The sequence below is a fragment of the Terrapene carolina genome, unplaced genomic scaffold (assembly GCF_002925995.2).
Source record: "Terrapene carolina triunguis isolate 2854851 unplaced genomic scaffold, T_m_triunguis-2.0 Scaffold66, whole genome shotgun sequence".
NCBI lineage: Eukaryota > Metazoa > Chordata > Testudines > Emydidae > Terrapene > Terrapene triunguis.
The window spans coordinates 86,051,971-86,069,456 of record NW_020664417.1 but is presented as its reverse complement, the minus strand read 5'-3'; the positions used below and the strand labels follow the sequence as shown (position 1 = coordinate 86,069,456).

The 17,486-nt window shown below is 48.3% G+C and overlaps 1 protein-coding gene across 1 annotated transcript in view; it reads right to left on the bottom strand.

Annotated features, from left to right (window-relative positions):
- Positions 1–17,486, bottom strand: part of POLN (DNA polymerase nu) — a 191,700-nt gene that overhangs the window by 135,942 nt on the left and 38,272 nt on the right. The window contains exon 6 of the mRNA XM_026648138.1: positions 4,143–4,300. Coding sequence (XP_026503923.1) covers positions 4,143–4,300 — 158 coding nt within the window. The remainder of the gene's footprint in view (positions 1–4,142; positions 4,301–17,486) is intronic.

Sequence of the window (17,486 nt, the reverse complement as noted above, 5' to 3'; positions counted from 1 at the left end):
ATGCTGCCCGCTTCTTATATACAATGTCACCTGAAAGTGAGAACAGGCGTTCACATGGCACTGTTGTAGCCAGCGTTGCAAGGTATTTATGTACCAGGTATGCTAAGCATTCATATGCCCCTTCATGCTTCAGCCACCATTCCAGAGGACATGCTTCCATGCTGATGACGGGTTCTGCTCAACAACAATCCAAAGCAGTGCAGACTAATGCACGTTCATTTTAATCATCTGAGTCAGAGGCCACCAACAGAAGGTTTTTCTTTTTTGGTGGTTTGGGTTCTGTAGTTTCTGCATTGGCTAGCCTCCCCAAGTACAAATCCACTTGAACCGGTGGGTACATACTCAAGGAGGCTAGGCCTCGCAGCCACTCAACATTGCCCATGCTACTGTGTCTACACTACTATTTTTAGCACATTAGCTTGAGCAGAGCTAGTGTGAGTATGTCTACATGAGCTGGGAATCACACCCCTAGCTCCAAGTGTAAAGACAGCCTTAGTGTCTTTCATCTCTTCTACAGCATCACCCATTTTTTTAAGTAAACGGATCTTCCCTCCTTAAAATGAAGATCTTCATTCTGTGAACGAGCCTTCAGAGACAGACAAAAAGTTTTTAACCATGAAAAGTAGTTCGGGGTAACTGTTGTCACCTCATCCCTTGCAGAAGTGTCCAATATTTTTAATTAGGTGATCTATACAGTTAATTTCCATTAAAACCAATGGCGCTGATCATCAGATTACGTTGTAGAGCTTTAAATTTTGAGAGGCTGTGTGGGTGGGCTTGGTTGAAGAGGAGAAAATTACTTGCCATTCTGGCATGGAATTTATGAAAACTCTTCTCAGTTAATCTAGTTGGATGTAAAATGTTTCCCCTCTGTTGAGCTTGACTAGACTAAAGTTAAGATTAAATAAAATTAGGTAGGGTAGGATAAAATTAACAATCTATTATCACTTCCTACTCCTAACCACCAAAATAAGGGAGCTGTGGGAAATGCCACAAGATGTGCTGGTACTTATCTCATTTACCTTTTTTATTTTTTTTATTTATTTCCTTCTCTTGCTTGGCTCTACTCTGTATTTTCTCTCTGTCTCTCAATATTTTTCACTAAAATTTTAACATTTTTCTTCTTTTTGTGGAAAGAGGAGAATCCCTTGCCCATTTTTCCTTCCCCCTTCCTGGGAGTATTTTCCATTTTCAATTACCTCTCCTCTTTTCACATTTTCATTTTCTTATGCTCCACTCTCTTTCTTAAATTATATTCTCATTCTGTACATCCCATTCCCATGCCCAGTGTTCTCTCCATATTATTTTCTTCCTTATTGTTAACTCACCATACTCCCCCAATTTCTTATTGCCCTTCTTCTTCCTGGATGTTCTCTCGTCTACTTGCTGCGTTCTTCTGTCTTCTACTAACCTGCCCACTTTTTCCTCCTATGACACACTACTTGATTATTTCATTCCTCCCTTTGCTTACACTATACCGCTTCATTCCCTGTGTGCGCGCCATGGGATAGAGAGTGAAATGCAGCAGTGATTCACGTGGAATGACATAGTACAGAAGCAGTCACAAGCAAGGGAGGGGATTGGCACAGAAGACAAAGAAGAGTAAGTAACATAGTAGCTAGAACGTGGAAACCCTCAGAAGGCAACAAGACAGATATACAATATATGAGAGGAAGTAGAGGAAAATTGCCATTCTGACTGAGCATGCATGCACCTTGCAGGGCAAGAATATACTTTTTAAAAATGAGTGCTTTAGGATACCTAATAAGAACTTCAAGACATATCTATTACTGCACATTCAATCTGAATGGTCCACTAATTTCAGTGAAGAATTTCTACCGCATCAGTCAATAAAATTCCTCAGATAAGCTAGATGTTTTGGAATTTTTTAAAGCATTCTTACAGGGTATACAAGAGACAAGACTGTTTTAGTGATATCAAAAGTAACACTTCATTTAGACTGGACACAGATTGAGATCTGAATAGTTCTCCCTAACTCTCTAAACTCCCAGAATAATTAACACATCCAGTGAAGCCTAGTGTCTCCAAACTGGGTCTCAAATTTTTGATGAGACTACACTGTTGTGGCCCAAAATATGAACCGCAAACCCTTGGCTACATAATATTGTTCATGAAACAGTTTTACCAGCAGAATCATGATTTCTGTGGAACATTTCTATTGCAGCAGGGCTAACAATTAAGAATTCTATTCTTTTAAAAAAGCTTCATTAAAACAGACAAAACATTTCTATTTTTCTTCTTTCATATTGCTGGTGTAGAGCAGCAACTACAATTTCACCTGAAGTTGATCGAGCCAAAATGGCTACATCAGGAGTAGCAGAATTTATTGCAGTAATGCCTCCTTCATATTTATAAATTGGGTAATAGGTAGTGATATGTTCTATGGTCTGTCATGGGGAACCACACTCGCACACCAGGGAATCCTTGATTTTCCATTTGTGCATTATATATCTGCATCTACCATGGCTGGTTCAAATTTGGTTCAGAGTTGACAAAGATGACCATGGAAGGTCAAACCCAGGAACCTTCTGTGTGGGATCTGGCACACAGTGCTTATTTTTTAAGTCTTGTTTAGCCCGATCTGCTTTCCACGCCTCCTTCTGATCATAGCCTGATTGCATGAGGCTAAACAAATGTTCCCAGAAAGGCTTGCGGGACTTAACACGTTGTGTGGGGGGGGAGGTGTTGTCAAGGTCTTGGTGAATAAGAAGCCATCTGTTTCCCGGATTCGCTGAGCTTTGCGGAATGTTGCGGCAGTTCAGCATATCGGCAGGGGAGCGATGTTAGACAGGACAGGTAGCCATGGTGTTGGAGTCGACTTAAGGGTTCCCGTGATGCAACACATCACTCTATTTAGCTGCGTATCCACAAGTCATGTGTGGCTGCATCTGCTCCATACCGGTGCACAATATTCAGTTACTGAATATACAAGTGCTATTGCAGATGTTCGCAACACTGATGCTGATGCATCCCAGGTTGTACCTGCTAGTTTCTGGATTATGTTGGCTCTCATTTTTATCTTTGCAGCTACCTTGGATTGTCATGGCAAGATCATCTGCATATCCAAATTTTCATGATTTAGTTGGCGGTATGTCACTTATGTATATATTAAAAAGGGTTGGTGTAAGTACAGAGCCTTGTGGTAGCCCGTTGTCTATGTTACAGGGTGAGCTGGTCTTATTATCCAGGTACACCCGCAGGCGTCTGTTACTCAGCATGGTCCACAGCAGGTGAAGTGTTTGGTAGCAAGGTATGATTTTAGCAAGATTCAGCATCAGGCCCTTAATCCATACAGTATCATACGCAGATGACAGGTCAACAAATACTGCGCCAGTCTTTAAGGTTTTTCTTTTTTAATAGCCAGCCTCAATGTGAGTTGTGAGTGCCAGAACTTGGTCACAACAACTAAGTTTTGGCCAGAAGCCTGCCTGTTCAACAGGGATAATTTGCAATCTCCCGGTCATCAGAGCAGCAACTCAACAAAATTTCTATCATACTGAGTGTGACAAGTTCCCCATGATTCCATGGCTATGTAATTTGACATTTTCCCAAGATGCCATGAAATTCAGCATTTCTGGCATGGAATTCACCATTTTGCTGCAGCCAAGTGCTCAACATTTTGTATTTTGTCACCCTACCAGCACTCTGCCTGCAAATGCATCTTTCTTTTCAACTTACTTCACAAAGGAAAATTATATTAGATTATGATGCAGGCACCCTACACTATTCCATGGAATGAGGCAGCAGGGCATTGGAGATGCTGGGAGTGAGAGTTGGAGTCCAGCTTGCAGCCAGGGAGTGGGAGGGAGAGAACAAAGGAGATTTCATGGTGATCACATTAATTAATATTGCCATGGAATTTAGGGTTTGTGCTGCAGGATTTAGGAGCTACTCATGGGGAATTTGGTTCCATTGGCCCAAAGAATACAACAAGCCCTGATTATTTTATACCAATTCTCTGGCATATATTGCGAACCAAGATAACCCTTTGCTCTCAGAAGAAAATCCTGCATATATTTTTCTCTGTATATTTTTCTCTATTGTACCTTGCAAAGTATCTAAATATCTTTAATATTTCACTATTTGGTTTATCTGACTATGAGTCTCTAAAAGCTACTTACCAATGTATTTCTCAAGGAATCTGCATTCATATTCACTGTTCTCTCTGAGACAGGATTTTCAAAATGCTTATGTATCAAATATTCAAAAGAGGGGACAGTGTCACTGGGGTTTATCAGCCATGCAGCAATCCTTGGATCTAACACAACACAATCAGCCACTAAAAAAATAAAAAACTATTTTAATCATTCATTTCTGCTTTAATAAAAAACGGTTACTGACCTTTTGTAACTGTTGTTCTTCGAGATGTGTTGCTCACATGCATTCCATATTAGGTGTGTGTGCACAGCCTGCACCATTGCCAGAGATATTTCCCTCAGTGGTATCCATCAGGCCAACTAGCACCCTTTGTTGCCGCGGACTTATGCACTGGTACAAGACACCTCACCAGCCACACAATCTCAGTTCTTTCTTGCTGGTTTACTCCAACAGAGGGGTGGGAGGGTGAGTCATGGAATGGACATGAGCAACACATCTCAAAGAACAACAGTTACAAAAGGTTAGTAACCTTTTCTTCTTCGAGTGCTTGTTCATGTCCTTTCCATGTTAGGTGACTCACAAGCAGTACCCCAGGAGGTAGGCTCAAAGTTCACGGACATGCTGACTGCCACATCGCTCTCTTGAATCTGACATTGTCTCTGGCTGGTTGGGTGATGGCATAGTAAGATGTGAAGGTATGTACCGATGACCAGGTTGTGGTCTTGCACATGTCCTGGACTGGGACCTGTGCAAGGAATGCTACTGGGTTTTTGTGGAGTGAGCAGTTAAGCTGGCTGGAGGCGAGACATTTGCCTGCTTGTAGCAAGCCTGAATACAGACAGTTGTATATGATGAGATCTTCTGGGCTGACACAGGTAGCCCTCTCCTCCTTTCTGCTATCGCTACGAAGAGTTGTATGGATTTGTGGAACGGTTTAGTCCTCTCAACATAGAAAGTGAGGGCACCCTAACATCCAGCATTCCTCAGAGTTCTCAAGAGATTTTGGGAAGAAGTCTGGCAGAAAAATGGCCTGGTTGCTATGGAATTGTGACACTACTTTTCACAGGAAGGCTGGGTGGGGGTACAGTTGGACCTTGTCCTTGAAGAACACCAACATAAGGGCCTTGATTTCAGAGCACAGGCGCCAGCTTCTAATTTACCCCAGGGTGCTCAACCCCCACTCAGCCCCAGGCCCCGCCTCTTCCCGCCCCCTCCCCTGTTCCATGGTGTGCAGGAGGCACTGGGAGGAAGGGGGAGGAGTTGATCAGTGAGGGCTGGCCAGGGGCACGAGTGGGGGTGTAACCCTTCTGCCCATCTGAGTTGACAGCAATAAAGGCCAGGTTCAGTATCTAGGAGTTCCGTTTCAATAACACAATGCAAAACCGGCTTGAGCCCCCACCCAGTGACCTGGGACAATTACATACCACCCCCTGGGTGCCTCTAAGAGGCAGTACTTCCCCTGTCGCAAGCACAGAGTCTGAGTGTAACAAAATCCTTTTAATAAAGGAGGGAAACAATGCAGCATTATGTTGGGGAAACACCACAAACAGGATTCATAACACAAACCATGAGCAAAAGACCCACCCCCCAGGTAAGTTTGGCAGAGTTCTTTTCTCCGCAAGGTCTTAAGTCCAGCAACCCAAAAAATCACCCAAAGTCCCAAAAGTCCAACACTCCAAAAGTCTCGAGTCCAACAACCCAACAATCACCCAAAAGTCCAACAACCCCAAAGTCTCTGTCCCTGGTCAGTGCAACCCCAGAGTTCAAAAGTTTATCTGCAGAGTTTTACCTCCCAGCCTGGGTGGCAATGGGGGGGGAGGTGTTAAGGGGCACCTTACGTGGTTTGAGGCTGACTGCCTCATCTCTCCATGGGGTTCTGCTGCAGCCTTCACCGCGAGCCACTCCGCCAGCCACTCTGCTCCACCAGCCATCCTGTGAGCTGCTCCAGCCATTCTGCAAACTGCTCTGCTCCGCCAGCCTCTCCACTCCACCAGCCATCCTATGAGCCACTCCAGCCGTCCCACAAATTGCTCCGCCAGCCAGCTGTCCCGTGAACTGCTCTGCCAGCTGCTCAGTAATGTATCTTCAAGCCCCCCCACTACTTAACACAGCACTCTCTGATTTCAGCTCTTAGTAATTTTAGCTCTTTAGTGCTTTCAGCTTGTAGTAGGGGAGCCTCAGTGCTGGTGCACCATTGGCCCAAAGTAAATTCAGCTCAGCAGCCTGTAACTAGACTGCTCTGATAATCAAAATTAGCTCTGATATTCCACAGTTGAGAGAGGAGGAGGTGCAATTGGTGTTTCAGGCCCTCAAAAGGGGCCCATACCATCAGGTACAAATACCTGTCCCCAGCCTCTCTCAATTCACTGGGATTTGGAACCCATGTCCCTTGTCTAGCGAGTGCCACTTAGTTGATGGCGAGTCCCTCTGTCATAAAACAGTTCCACTGTCCTTGATTCACATAATCAGGGTAACAACATTTTATTCTTCCTGCCCCAATAACAGAGAAACTGGGGATCCCACAGCAGCCAAAGTGACCATTTGGGCTGCTGTGGGCTCATGCTAGGCAAGGTGGGTGTACCTATGCAAACAAGAGCAGCCCCTGAAGTTCTTTTCCACAACTCACCACAATTCACCACCAGATGTCAGGGTAGAGCTCATCCTGACTCTGCTTACAGGGGGTAGATAGGGTAGCTTGGCTGCCAGTGGGTGCTAAGTATCTGCCAATTTTTCTTCATGGGCGCCTATGTTTCAGAGACCCTTCTGGCTGAGGCGATCATCACCAAGAAGACAAACTTCCAAGAGAGAAGCAGCAGGGGGCATGATGCTAGTGGTTCGAAGGGAGGACCTGTGAGTATCGACAGAACCAGGGTTAAGTCCCATGGGGGGAAATGCTCATGGACCTGAGAATAGAGTCTCTCCAAACCCTGGATAAAATGTGCCGTCATCGCATGGGAGAACACCCACCAGCCATTCACTGGTGGAAGAGAGGCTGAGATTGTTGCTAGGTATACCTTGATAGATACGAGTGCCAGGCCTTGCTGCTTTAAATGCAGCAAGTAGTCCAAGATAGACTTAAGGAAAAATCGAGTTGGAGAGAGAGAGAGAGAGAGAGAGAGCGCGCTTGTTGAGACACCCATATTGAGAAGCACTTCCACTTGACTAGATAGGTAGCCCTAGTGGATGGCTTCCTGGTCCTAGCAAGACCTGCCGAACCTGTTTCAAACAGGCCATTTCTTCTGGGTTCAGCCATGTAGCATCCATACAGCTATGTGCAAGGAGACGAGGTTCAGGTGAAGCAACCAGCCCTGGTCTTGTGAGATTAGGTCCAGACAGAGTGGAGTTGCTACCAATAGATCCAGGAGCGTGCCCAACCAGTGTTCACGTGGCCATGCCAGGGCTATTCAAATAACCCTCGCCTTCCCCCACTTGACTTTTAGGAGAACCTTGTGAACCAGAGGGATTAGAGAAAAAAGCATAGAATAGGAGATCTTCTGAACATGGGAACAGAAAAGCATCAGAGAAAGAGCCCAGGCTGTGCCCACACAGCAAGCAAAACTGATGGCATTTCCTGTTCTGCTAGGTCGTGAACAGGTCTATCTGGGAAGACCCCCACCTTTGGAAGATGAACCTGGTGACCCCCATATAAAGGGACCACTTGTGGTGAGAGGAAAAGGATATGGCTGAAATGATCCACCAATATATTCCGGGCTCCCGGGAGATGTGATGCCTCAAGGTGAATGGAGTGCTTCGCACAGAAGTCCCATAGACTGATGGCCTCCTGACACGGTGTCAATGATTAATCCCCACCATGCTTGTTGATATAGAACATGGCTGCAATGTTGTTTGTCAGGACGTGCACCACCTCGCCTGAGATCTGGGGAAGGAATACTTGGCATACTAAGCGAACTGCCCTGAACTCCCTGACATTATGTGCAGGGAGAGTTCTTGGGACCAGAGGCCCTGAGTCCTGAAGTTGTTGAGGTGGGCTCCGCACTCTAGGTCTGACGCATCTGAGACTAAAGACACTGATGGTTGTGGGGGAACAAAGGGCACCCCCATCATTACTGATGTTGGGTCTTTCCACCAGTCCAGGGAGGAAAGGACCAGGGGAGGAATTGTGAGCACCAAGTCCAAGTGTTGTCTGCTCGGGGAGAACACTGAAGCTAGCCACATCTGGAGGGGTGTGAGGTGCAATCTTGCATGCTGAACCATGTAAGTACATGTAGCCATGTGCCCCAGTATCTTGAGGCAAACCCGAGCTGTCGTAATTGGGTGGACCCTGCGTTGCATAAGAGAAAATGAAAAGTTCCTAGACAGATGTCAGAATATGCTTCTACGGGCACAACATTCTGAAGAATCAGAGCAAGCTGAACGGTGGGGACAGAAGGATGGTGAAGAAATTTGGCAGCATGTGAGCTCCAGAATAAGAAAGAGGAGCGTCCATGTACCAGCAATGCAGATACAGGTGAGCAACCGTTATCATTTTCTCTCCACAATACTAATGCGGAGAGTGGACTAGATGATACATCTGAGGGAAGGGAGCAGAAGGAGACTCCACTGATTGGAAGGCATGAGATGCACTGTCCTAGAGATGGGGGTTCCATGACCACAGCTCCCAAGAGAAGGAGGCGGGTGGTGGTTGTCGGGGATTCCCACCTCAGGGGGTCTGAGTCATCTATCTGCCATCCTGACCGGGAAAACCAAGAAGTGTGCTGCTTGCCAGGAGCTAGGATTCGCGATGTGACGGAGAGACTGCTGAGACTCATCAAGCCATCGGATCACTACCCCTTCCTGCTTCTCCATGTGGGCACCAATAATACTGCCAAGAATGACCTTGAGCGGATCACTGCAGATGATGTGGCTCTGGGAAAAAGGATAAAGGAGTTTGAGCTGCAAGTGATGTTCTCGTCCATCCTCCCTGTGGAAGGAAAAGGCCGGGTAGAGACCGTTGAATCATGGAAGTCAATGAATGGCTACGTAGGTGGTGTCAGAGAGAAGGCTTTGGATTCTTTGACCATGGGATGGTGTTCCAAGAAGGAGGAGTGCTAGGCAGAGATGGGCTCCACCTAACGAAGAGAGGGAAGAGCATCTTCGCAAGCAGGCTGGCTAACCTAGTGAGGAGGGCTTTAAACAAGTTTCACGGGGGAAGGAGACCAAAGCTCTGAGGTAAGTGGGGAAGTGAGATACTGGGAGGAAGCATGAGCAGGACAGCGCAAGAGGGGAGGACTCCTGCCTCATACTGAGAAAGCAGGACGATCAGCGGGTTATCTTAAGTGCCTATACACAAATGTAAGAAGCCTGGGAAACGAGCAGGGAGAACTGGAAGTCCTGGCACAGTCAAGGAATTATGATGTGATTGGAATAACAGATACTTGGTGGGATAACTCACATGACTGGAATACTGTCATGGATGGATATAAACTGTTCAGGAAGGACAGGCAAGGCAGAAAAGGTGGGGGAGTTGCATTGTATGTAAGAGAGTAGTATGACTGCTCAGAGCTCCGGTATGAAACTGAAGAAAAACCTGAGAGTCTCTGGATTAAGTTTAGAAGTGTGAGCAACAAGGGTGATGTCGTGGTGGGAGTCTGCTATAGACCACCAAACCAGGGGGATGAGGTGGACGAGGCTTTCTTCCGGCAACTAACAGAAGTTACTAGATCACAGGCCCTGGTTCTCATGGGAGACTTCAATCACCCTGATATCTGCTGGGAGAGCAATACAGCGGTGCACAGACAATCCAGGAAGTTTTCTGAAAGTGTAGGGGACAATTTCCTGGTGCAAGTGCTGGAGGAACCAACTGGAGCAGAGCTCTTCTAGACCTGCTGCTCACAAACAGGGAAGAATTAGTAGGGGAAGCAAAAGTGGATGGGAACCTGGGAGGCAGTGACCATGAGATGGTAGAGTTCAGGATCCTAGCACAAGGAAGAAAGGAGAGCAGCAGAATATGGACCCTGGACTTCAGAAAAGCAGACTTTGACTCCCTCAGGGAACTGATGGGCAGGATCCCCTGGGAGAATAACATGAGGGGGAAAGGAATCCAGGAGAGCTAGCTGTATTTTAAAGAATCCTTATTGCGGTTGCAGGAACAAACCATCCCGATGTGTAGAAAGAATAGTAAATATGGCAGGCGACCAGCTTGGCTTAACAGTGAAATCCTTGCTGATCTTAAACACAAAAAAGAAGCTTACAAGAAGTGGAAGATTGGACAAATGACCAGGGAGGAGTATAAAAATATTGCTCAGGCATGCAGGAGTGAAATCAGGAAGGCCAAATCACAGTTGGAGTTGCAGCTAGCAAGAGATGTTAAGAGTAACCAGAAGGGTTTCTTCAGGTATGTTAGCAACAAGAAGAAAGTCAAGGAAAGTGTGGGCCCCTTACTGAATAAGGGAGGCAATCTAGTGACAGAGGATGTGGAAAAAGCTAATGTACTCAATGCTTTTTTTGCCTCGGTCTTCATGAAGGTCAGCTCCCAGACTACTGCACTGGGCAGCACAGCACGGGGAGAAGGTGACCAGCCCTCTGTGGAGAAAGAAGTGGTTCAGGACTATTTAGAAAAGCTGGACAAGCACAAGTCCATGGGGCCGGATGCGCTGCATCCGAGGGTGCTAAAGGAGTTGGCGGATGTGATTGCAGAGCCATTGGCCATTATCTTTGAAAACTCATGGTGATCGGGGGAGGTCCCGGATGACTGGAAAAAGGCTAATGTAGTGCCCATCTTTAAAAAAGGGAAGGAGGAGGATCCAGGGAACTACAGGCCAGTCAGCCTCACCTCAGTCCCTGGAAAAATCATGGAGCAGGTCCTCAAGGAATCAATTCTGAAGCACTTAGAGGAGAGAAAGGTGATCAGGAACAGTCACCATGGATTCTCCAAGGGCAAGTCATGCCTGACTAACCTAATTGCCTTCTATGACGAGATAACTGGCTCTGTGGACGAGGGGAAAGCAGTGGACGTGTTATTCCTTGACTTTAGCAAAGCTTTTGATACGGTCTCCCACAGTATTCTTGCCAGCAAGTTAAAGAAGTATGGGCTGGATGAATGGACTATAAGGTGGATAGAAAGCTAGCTAGATCGTCAGGCTCAACGGGTAGTGATCAATGGCTCCATGTCTAGTTGGCAGCCGGTATCAAGCGGAGTGCCCCACGGGTCGGTCCTGGGGCCGATTTTGTTCAATACCTTCATTAATGATCTGGAGGATGGCGTGGACTGCACCTTCAGCAAGTTTGCAGATGACACTAAACTGGGAGGAATGGTAGATATGCTGGAGGCTAGGGATAGGATACAGAGAGACCTAGACAAATTAGAAGATTGGGCCAAAAGAATCTGATGAGGTTCAACAAGGACAAATGCAGAGTCCTGCACTTAGGATGGAAGAATCCCATGCACTGCTACAGATTAGGGACCGAATGGCTAGGCAGCAGTTCTGCAGAAAAGGACCTAGGGGTTACAGTAGACGAGAAGCTGGATATGAGTCAACAGTGTGCCCTTGTTGCCAAGAAGGCTAACGGCATTTGGGGCTGTATAAGTAGGGGCATTGCCAGCAGATCGAGGGACGAGATCGTTCCCCTCTATTTGACATTGGTGAGGCCTCATCTGGAGTACTGTGTCCAGTTTTGGGCCCCACACTACAAGGAGGATGTGGAAAAATTGGAAACAGTCCAGCGGAGGGCAACAAAAATGATTAGGTGGCTGGAGCAGATGACTTATGAGGAGAGGCTGAGGGAACTGGGATTGTTTAGTCTGCAGAAGAGAAGAATGAGAGGGAATTTGATAGCTGCTTTCAACTACCTGAAAGGGGGTTCCAAAGAGGATGGATGTAGACTGTTCTCAGTGGTAGCAGATGACAGAACAAGGAGTAATGGTCTCAAGTTGCAGTGAGGGAGGTTTAAGTTAGATATTAGGAAAAACTTTTTCACTAGGAGGGTCATGAAGCCCTGGAATGGGTTACCTAGGGAGGTGGTGGAATCTCCTTCCTTAGAGATTTTTAAGCTCAGGCTTGACAAAGCCCTGGCTGGGATGATTTAGTAGGGGACTGGTCCTGCTTTGAGAAGGGGGTTGAACTAGATGACCTCCTGAGGTCCCTTCCAACCCTGATATTCTGTGATTGGATATCAGGAACGATATGGTCTGAAATCGGGTCTCCGGCAGGAAGACCATGGCTTAGGTCAAATCAAGCACTGCCCTAAAAAATTCTATGCTCTGAACTGGGACAAGAGTTGGCTTTTGTTCATTTATCAGCAGACCCAGCGCTCTGAAGGTGGCTTGGACAGTGCTGATGCTGTTCTGTTCTTGAGCCTCTGACTGACCCTTGATCAGCCAGTCGTCGAGGTACGGGTAGACCTGGATGCCTCGCCGTATGAGCAAGGCCACTACTACCGCCATATACTTTGTGAAAACCCAAGGGGATGCAGAGAGGCCGAACAGTAGGGTGGTGAATTGGTAGTGGTGTTGATTCACAATGAATCTGAGAAATCTTCTGTGGCCATGGAAGATAGAAATGTGAAAGTATGTGTCCTTTAAGTCGAGGGTGCCGTACCAGTCCCCTGGATCCAGGGAGGAATGATAGAGGTCATGGACACCATGCGGAAGCTCAGTTTCTTGAGATATCTGTTGAGGCAATGCAGGTCCAGAATGGGCTGGAGGGCCCTCCCCCCGGCCTTTGGGATTAGGAAATATTGGGAGTAAAACCCCTTCCCTCTCATGTCTTGCAGAACCTCTTCCACGGCCCCATTTGTAGGGGGGATTGCACCTCCTGTACGAGGTGTTACTCATGAGAAGGGTCCCTGAAGAGGGACGGGAATGGTGGGTGGTAGGGAGGGGTGGACAAAAACTGACGGGTATAGCCGACTGTCACTGTACTTAGTACCCAACGGTCCGATGTTGTGTGGGACCACGCTAGGCTGAAGTGGGACAGCCAGTACAAAAATAAAAGGGAAGTCGGATCTGAAGCAGTGACGGTGCACCTTCAAAAGGTCCGCTTGGGCCCCTCGGAGTACCTCTGAGACCCTGGCTGGGAGATTGAGGTGGACAGGAATGGTTGGCACAGTTGATAATTTCTGGCGCCAAGAATGAGGCGGCTGCTGGGGCCTGAAGTACTTCCTGGAAGCCGATGGAGCGTAAAGACTGGAGGGTGGCCCTGGAGTCCTTCAGGCTGTGAAGTATCATGTCCATATGGTCCGAGAATAATGAAGAACCTTCGAAGGGGTGGCCCTGGATGGATTGTTGGACTTTGTGAGGAAGTCCCAAGGACAGGAGCCAAGAACAACACCTCATGGTGACAATGGAGGCCATTATCCTGGCTGCCGAGTCGGGTGCATCCAGAGCTGCCTGGAGAGAGGTCCTGGCCCATTCTTACCATCTTCCAAGAGGGCAATGAATTTCTGCCTTGAATTTTGAGGCAGTGAGTCCTTAAATTTACCCAAGGAGTCCCACAGATTATAGCTGTATCTCCTCAGCAAAGCTTGCTGGTTAGAGATACGTAGTTGGAGGCTACCCGTCGAATAAACCTTTCTTCCAAAATGGCCCAGTTTCTTGGCGTCTTTTTGTTTGGGGGAAGCGCTCAGCTGGTCCTGCCTGTCTCTCTCATTGGCTGCTGACATAGTCGGGGGGTATAAGTAAAAGTGTAAGCAAGGTCTGAATGAACTCTCCTGACAGCTAGTTGGAAAGGGGGAGAGACTTCAGGAGCAAACTGTATTTACATGAACACACCTACTCTGCCTAGATATCCAACAGATAGAGCTGTGTTGCTCAAAGTGATCAACTTTGGCTGGTGTTGGGTTATAAATCACTTTAGTACTGAATGCAGGGGCAGTGAAATGTTATCATCAATGTTGTTCTCTTTATTGTATGAATAAAGGGGATGAGTAAACGCATCTTGTAGGTTATTTTCTGACACTGCCCTTGGAGCTCCGTCTGCAGCCGAGGATGGTTGAGAAGGAACTGAGGGGGACGGGCCCCACGAGCGCTAGATGAAGCGCCAATGGCACCATGAGACAGCTACTGCACACGCGCATCCCGACCAGGCACTGCTATCAAAAATCTCCGATCAGCAGCGCCGGGATGCACCGACACCTGAAGTGGAGCACCCACAGGGACAGCACTCGAAGAACTGTGTTTACTCTGTCCTAAATGAGGGGGTCACCTTCAGCTGAAAGAACCTCATTAAACCAAGCATAGGCGCCAAATTTCTCAGCGCCGGTGGGTGCCCGCACCCCCTGCCCCTACTCCACCCCATCCCCGCCCCCATTCCAACCCCATCCCCGAAGTCCCCGCCCTAACTCCGCCCCCTCCCTGCCCCTATTGGATCCCTTCCCCAAATCCCCACCCTGGCCCCGCCTCTTCCCCCAGGGCACTGTGTTCCCCCTCCTTCCCCCTCCCTCCCTGCCCTGCGAATCAGCTGTGTCACGGCGCAAGCGCTGGGAGGGAGGGGGGAGGAGAAGCAGGACGCAGCGGCGGGCTCGTGGAGGAGGCGGAGGTGAGCTGAAGCAGGGGGGCGGGGCGGGGCCACGGGACCTATTTTTTTCCGTGGGTGCTCCAGCCCCGGAGCACCCACGGAGTCGGCGCCTATGAAACCAAGGGCTCAAATGTCAGACCCCTGTGAAAGTAAGAGGGGTGGTGACAGGTGTCCCAGCCAGGAGGTGTGGACTCTCCCTAAGAGTCCCCAGTCTGATTTAACCTGTTCCTCCCCACTGTTCAAAGACAGAGCTAAACAGGCTCCATTAGGAGTCTTTTGTTATGTTAATTGCTCACTAAGAGCTGAAAGTCACTAGGAGCTGAAAGAACAGGAGTACTTGTGGCACCTTAGAGACTAACAAATTTATTAGAGCAGTGGGTTGTAGCCCACAAAAGCTTATGCTCTAATAAATTTGTTAGTCTCTAAGGTGCCACAAGTACTCCTGTTCTTTTTGCGGATACAGACTAACACGGCTGCTACTCTGAAACTAGGAGCTGAAAGTCACTAAGGGTTGGGAGGACTCTCAAGAGACTGACCTACAGAGGTCACAGCAGAGAGGCAGGTGGCAGAAGATAACTGGTGAGAGGAGCGGTGGCCAGTGAGGCAGCCAGCGGAGAGGAGCGGCGGCCGGCGAGGTAGCCAGTCAGAGCAAGTGCTCAGATGGCAGAGCAAGGTGCCTTCATCCCCGGGTGGGAAGTGAACTCACACAGATTCACCTCTGAACCCTGGGTTCTCACTGACCAAGAACAATTGTGAGTTGGGTACGATGAGGAAGCAGAGGGGGGCACAGTAAAGAACTTTTGGTTGTAGAACTCAAGAACATGAGGCAGAAGACATTGCCCCACGCATTCTAGGGTGGGTGTCCTGCTCACAGTTTTATGATTATGAATCTTGATGGTGGCATTTTCCCTAATTAATGTTGGGTGACTTCTCTCCTTTCATTAAAAGTTTCTTTTCTACACTCAGACTCTATGCATGTGAGTGGGGAAGTATTGCCTCTCATAGGCACTGAGGGGTGGTGTGTAATGTTCCCAGGTTACTGGATGCGGGCTCGAGCCGATTTTGTGTTGTATTGTTGAAAAGGAACACCTAGATATTGAATCCAGCCCTGGTTGCTGCCTGCTCCACCTGGCAGAAGAGTTACATAAGTATTCAAACTCGCTCGCTGGCACATACTACTTCTTTTCTGGCCTCTTTCAGATTGGAGGCAGAGAAGAAAGTTTGCCATGTGGCCTTGACTGGACTTATCACAGCCTCAATGATGGGTAAGGCCACTTTGGAGAGAGCTGCTGTAGGTAGAATGTCAATAAGGCTGTGTGGTGTTTCCTTAAGCTCTTCAATTTGCAGTCCCAGGTTCACTGCTGGGCCCTGAAGGCTACTGGGTCCTATGGCAGCCTCATTTGGGGAGAAGGAGGCAGCTTGCACCAGAGGAGGGGCTCCTTCCTCTTCCTCAGCCTCAATGACATCCACAGGAGCCATATCCTGAATGTCAGCACCGGGATTGGTATCAGAGTCGGGGTCTGGTGCCGGGCAGGAAGAAGCAGAAGCCTGACTCTTGGAAACCACCGAGTAAGAGAGGCAATGGAAGGGAAGCCCCAGTATGAGGGGAAAGCCCCAGTGACCCGCTGGCCAGATGCCAGCTGGGGGGACCAGTACCGAAGTCCAGTGGCGCGTAGGCTGGATACTGGTGGTGACCCTGAGGTTGCACATAGGGTTCCCTTTCAGACTTGGAAGAGGAGTCCTCTCTCAGAGACCACGGCACAGAGGTACCTGCCTCTGCCTCCATGTGGTGCTGGGGGTCCAGGGACCTGTGGTAGACCAGAGATGGTCGGGACATTGGGCTCAGGGATGGCTTGCCTCTAGAGAGTGCTGGGGGGCCCAGTGCCAGGAAGGAGCTCGATGCTCCTTGCTCCTTCTAGTCACTGGAGCTAGCAGGTGTCCCATCAGAGTTGGGCAGGGGGACCAGGAGAGATAGTAAATCCCTGGATGCTTGAAAAGTCTCTGGGGTCGATGGGACTGTCAGACTGCTGGTGCCACGGTGGCTTCCGGGTGTGAGCGGAGAGTACCACACGGGACTCAATGCTCTGGGCAGAGTTGATGGTGCTATCATGAAGCCAGGAGTGGAAGTGTGGCATGGGTCTCACCGTGATTCCTTCTCCCCCACTTGTCCTTCTTCTGCAACAGTGAGCGCCCTCTGCGGCGGCGCTATTTTTTGTGCTTTTTCTGCAGCACCAGAGATGTTGAACGGTACCAGGAAGAGCTTGGTTCCGGAGGAGCACTTTGCACTAACACCGAAGTGCTCAGTGCCAAATCAGAGCGGCTCGGCTCTGAGGCAGGTATGAGGTCAGCTTCCATGATGATAGTCATCAACCTGATGTGTCTGTCTTTTTTAGTATGGGGTCTGAAGTCCTGACAGATCTGGCACTTGTCCTTCATGTGAGTTTCCCCCAAGCACTTCAAGCAGCTGGAGTGCAGATTGCTCACTGGCACAGGTTTGCCACAGGAGGCACAAGGTTTGAAGCCCGGGGACTGGGGCATGCCTGGAGTCCCTTGATGACAGGGACTATTTACAGTAACTATGTACACTAACACTAATCACAATAACTATATACTCTAAACTATGATAAACTAAGGGTTATAGTCCAAAAACCACTGGGAAGAAGCCTTGCCAAAGCAAGAAGAGTCATTCAAGCAACTGTCATCAGCGGTAAGAAGGAATTGAGAGTGTCTGTGGCCGGTGGTGCCCCTTTTACCGGTGCATAAGCGCGCAGCAACAGAGGGTGCTAGAGCCAGCCCAATGGATACCACTGAGAGAAAAATCGCCAGCAACAGTGCACGCGGCGTGCACACACCTAACACGGAATGGACATAAGAAAGCACTCAAAAAAGAATATTTCAAATTCATTTACATTA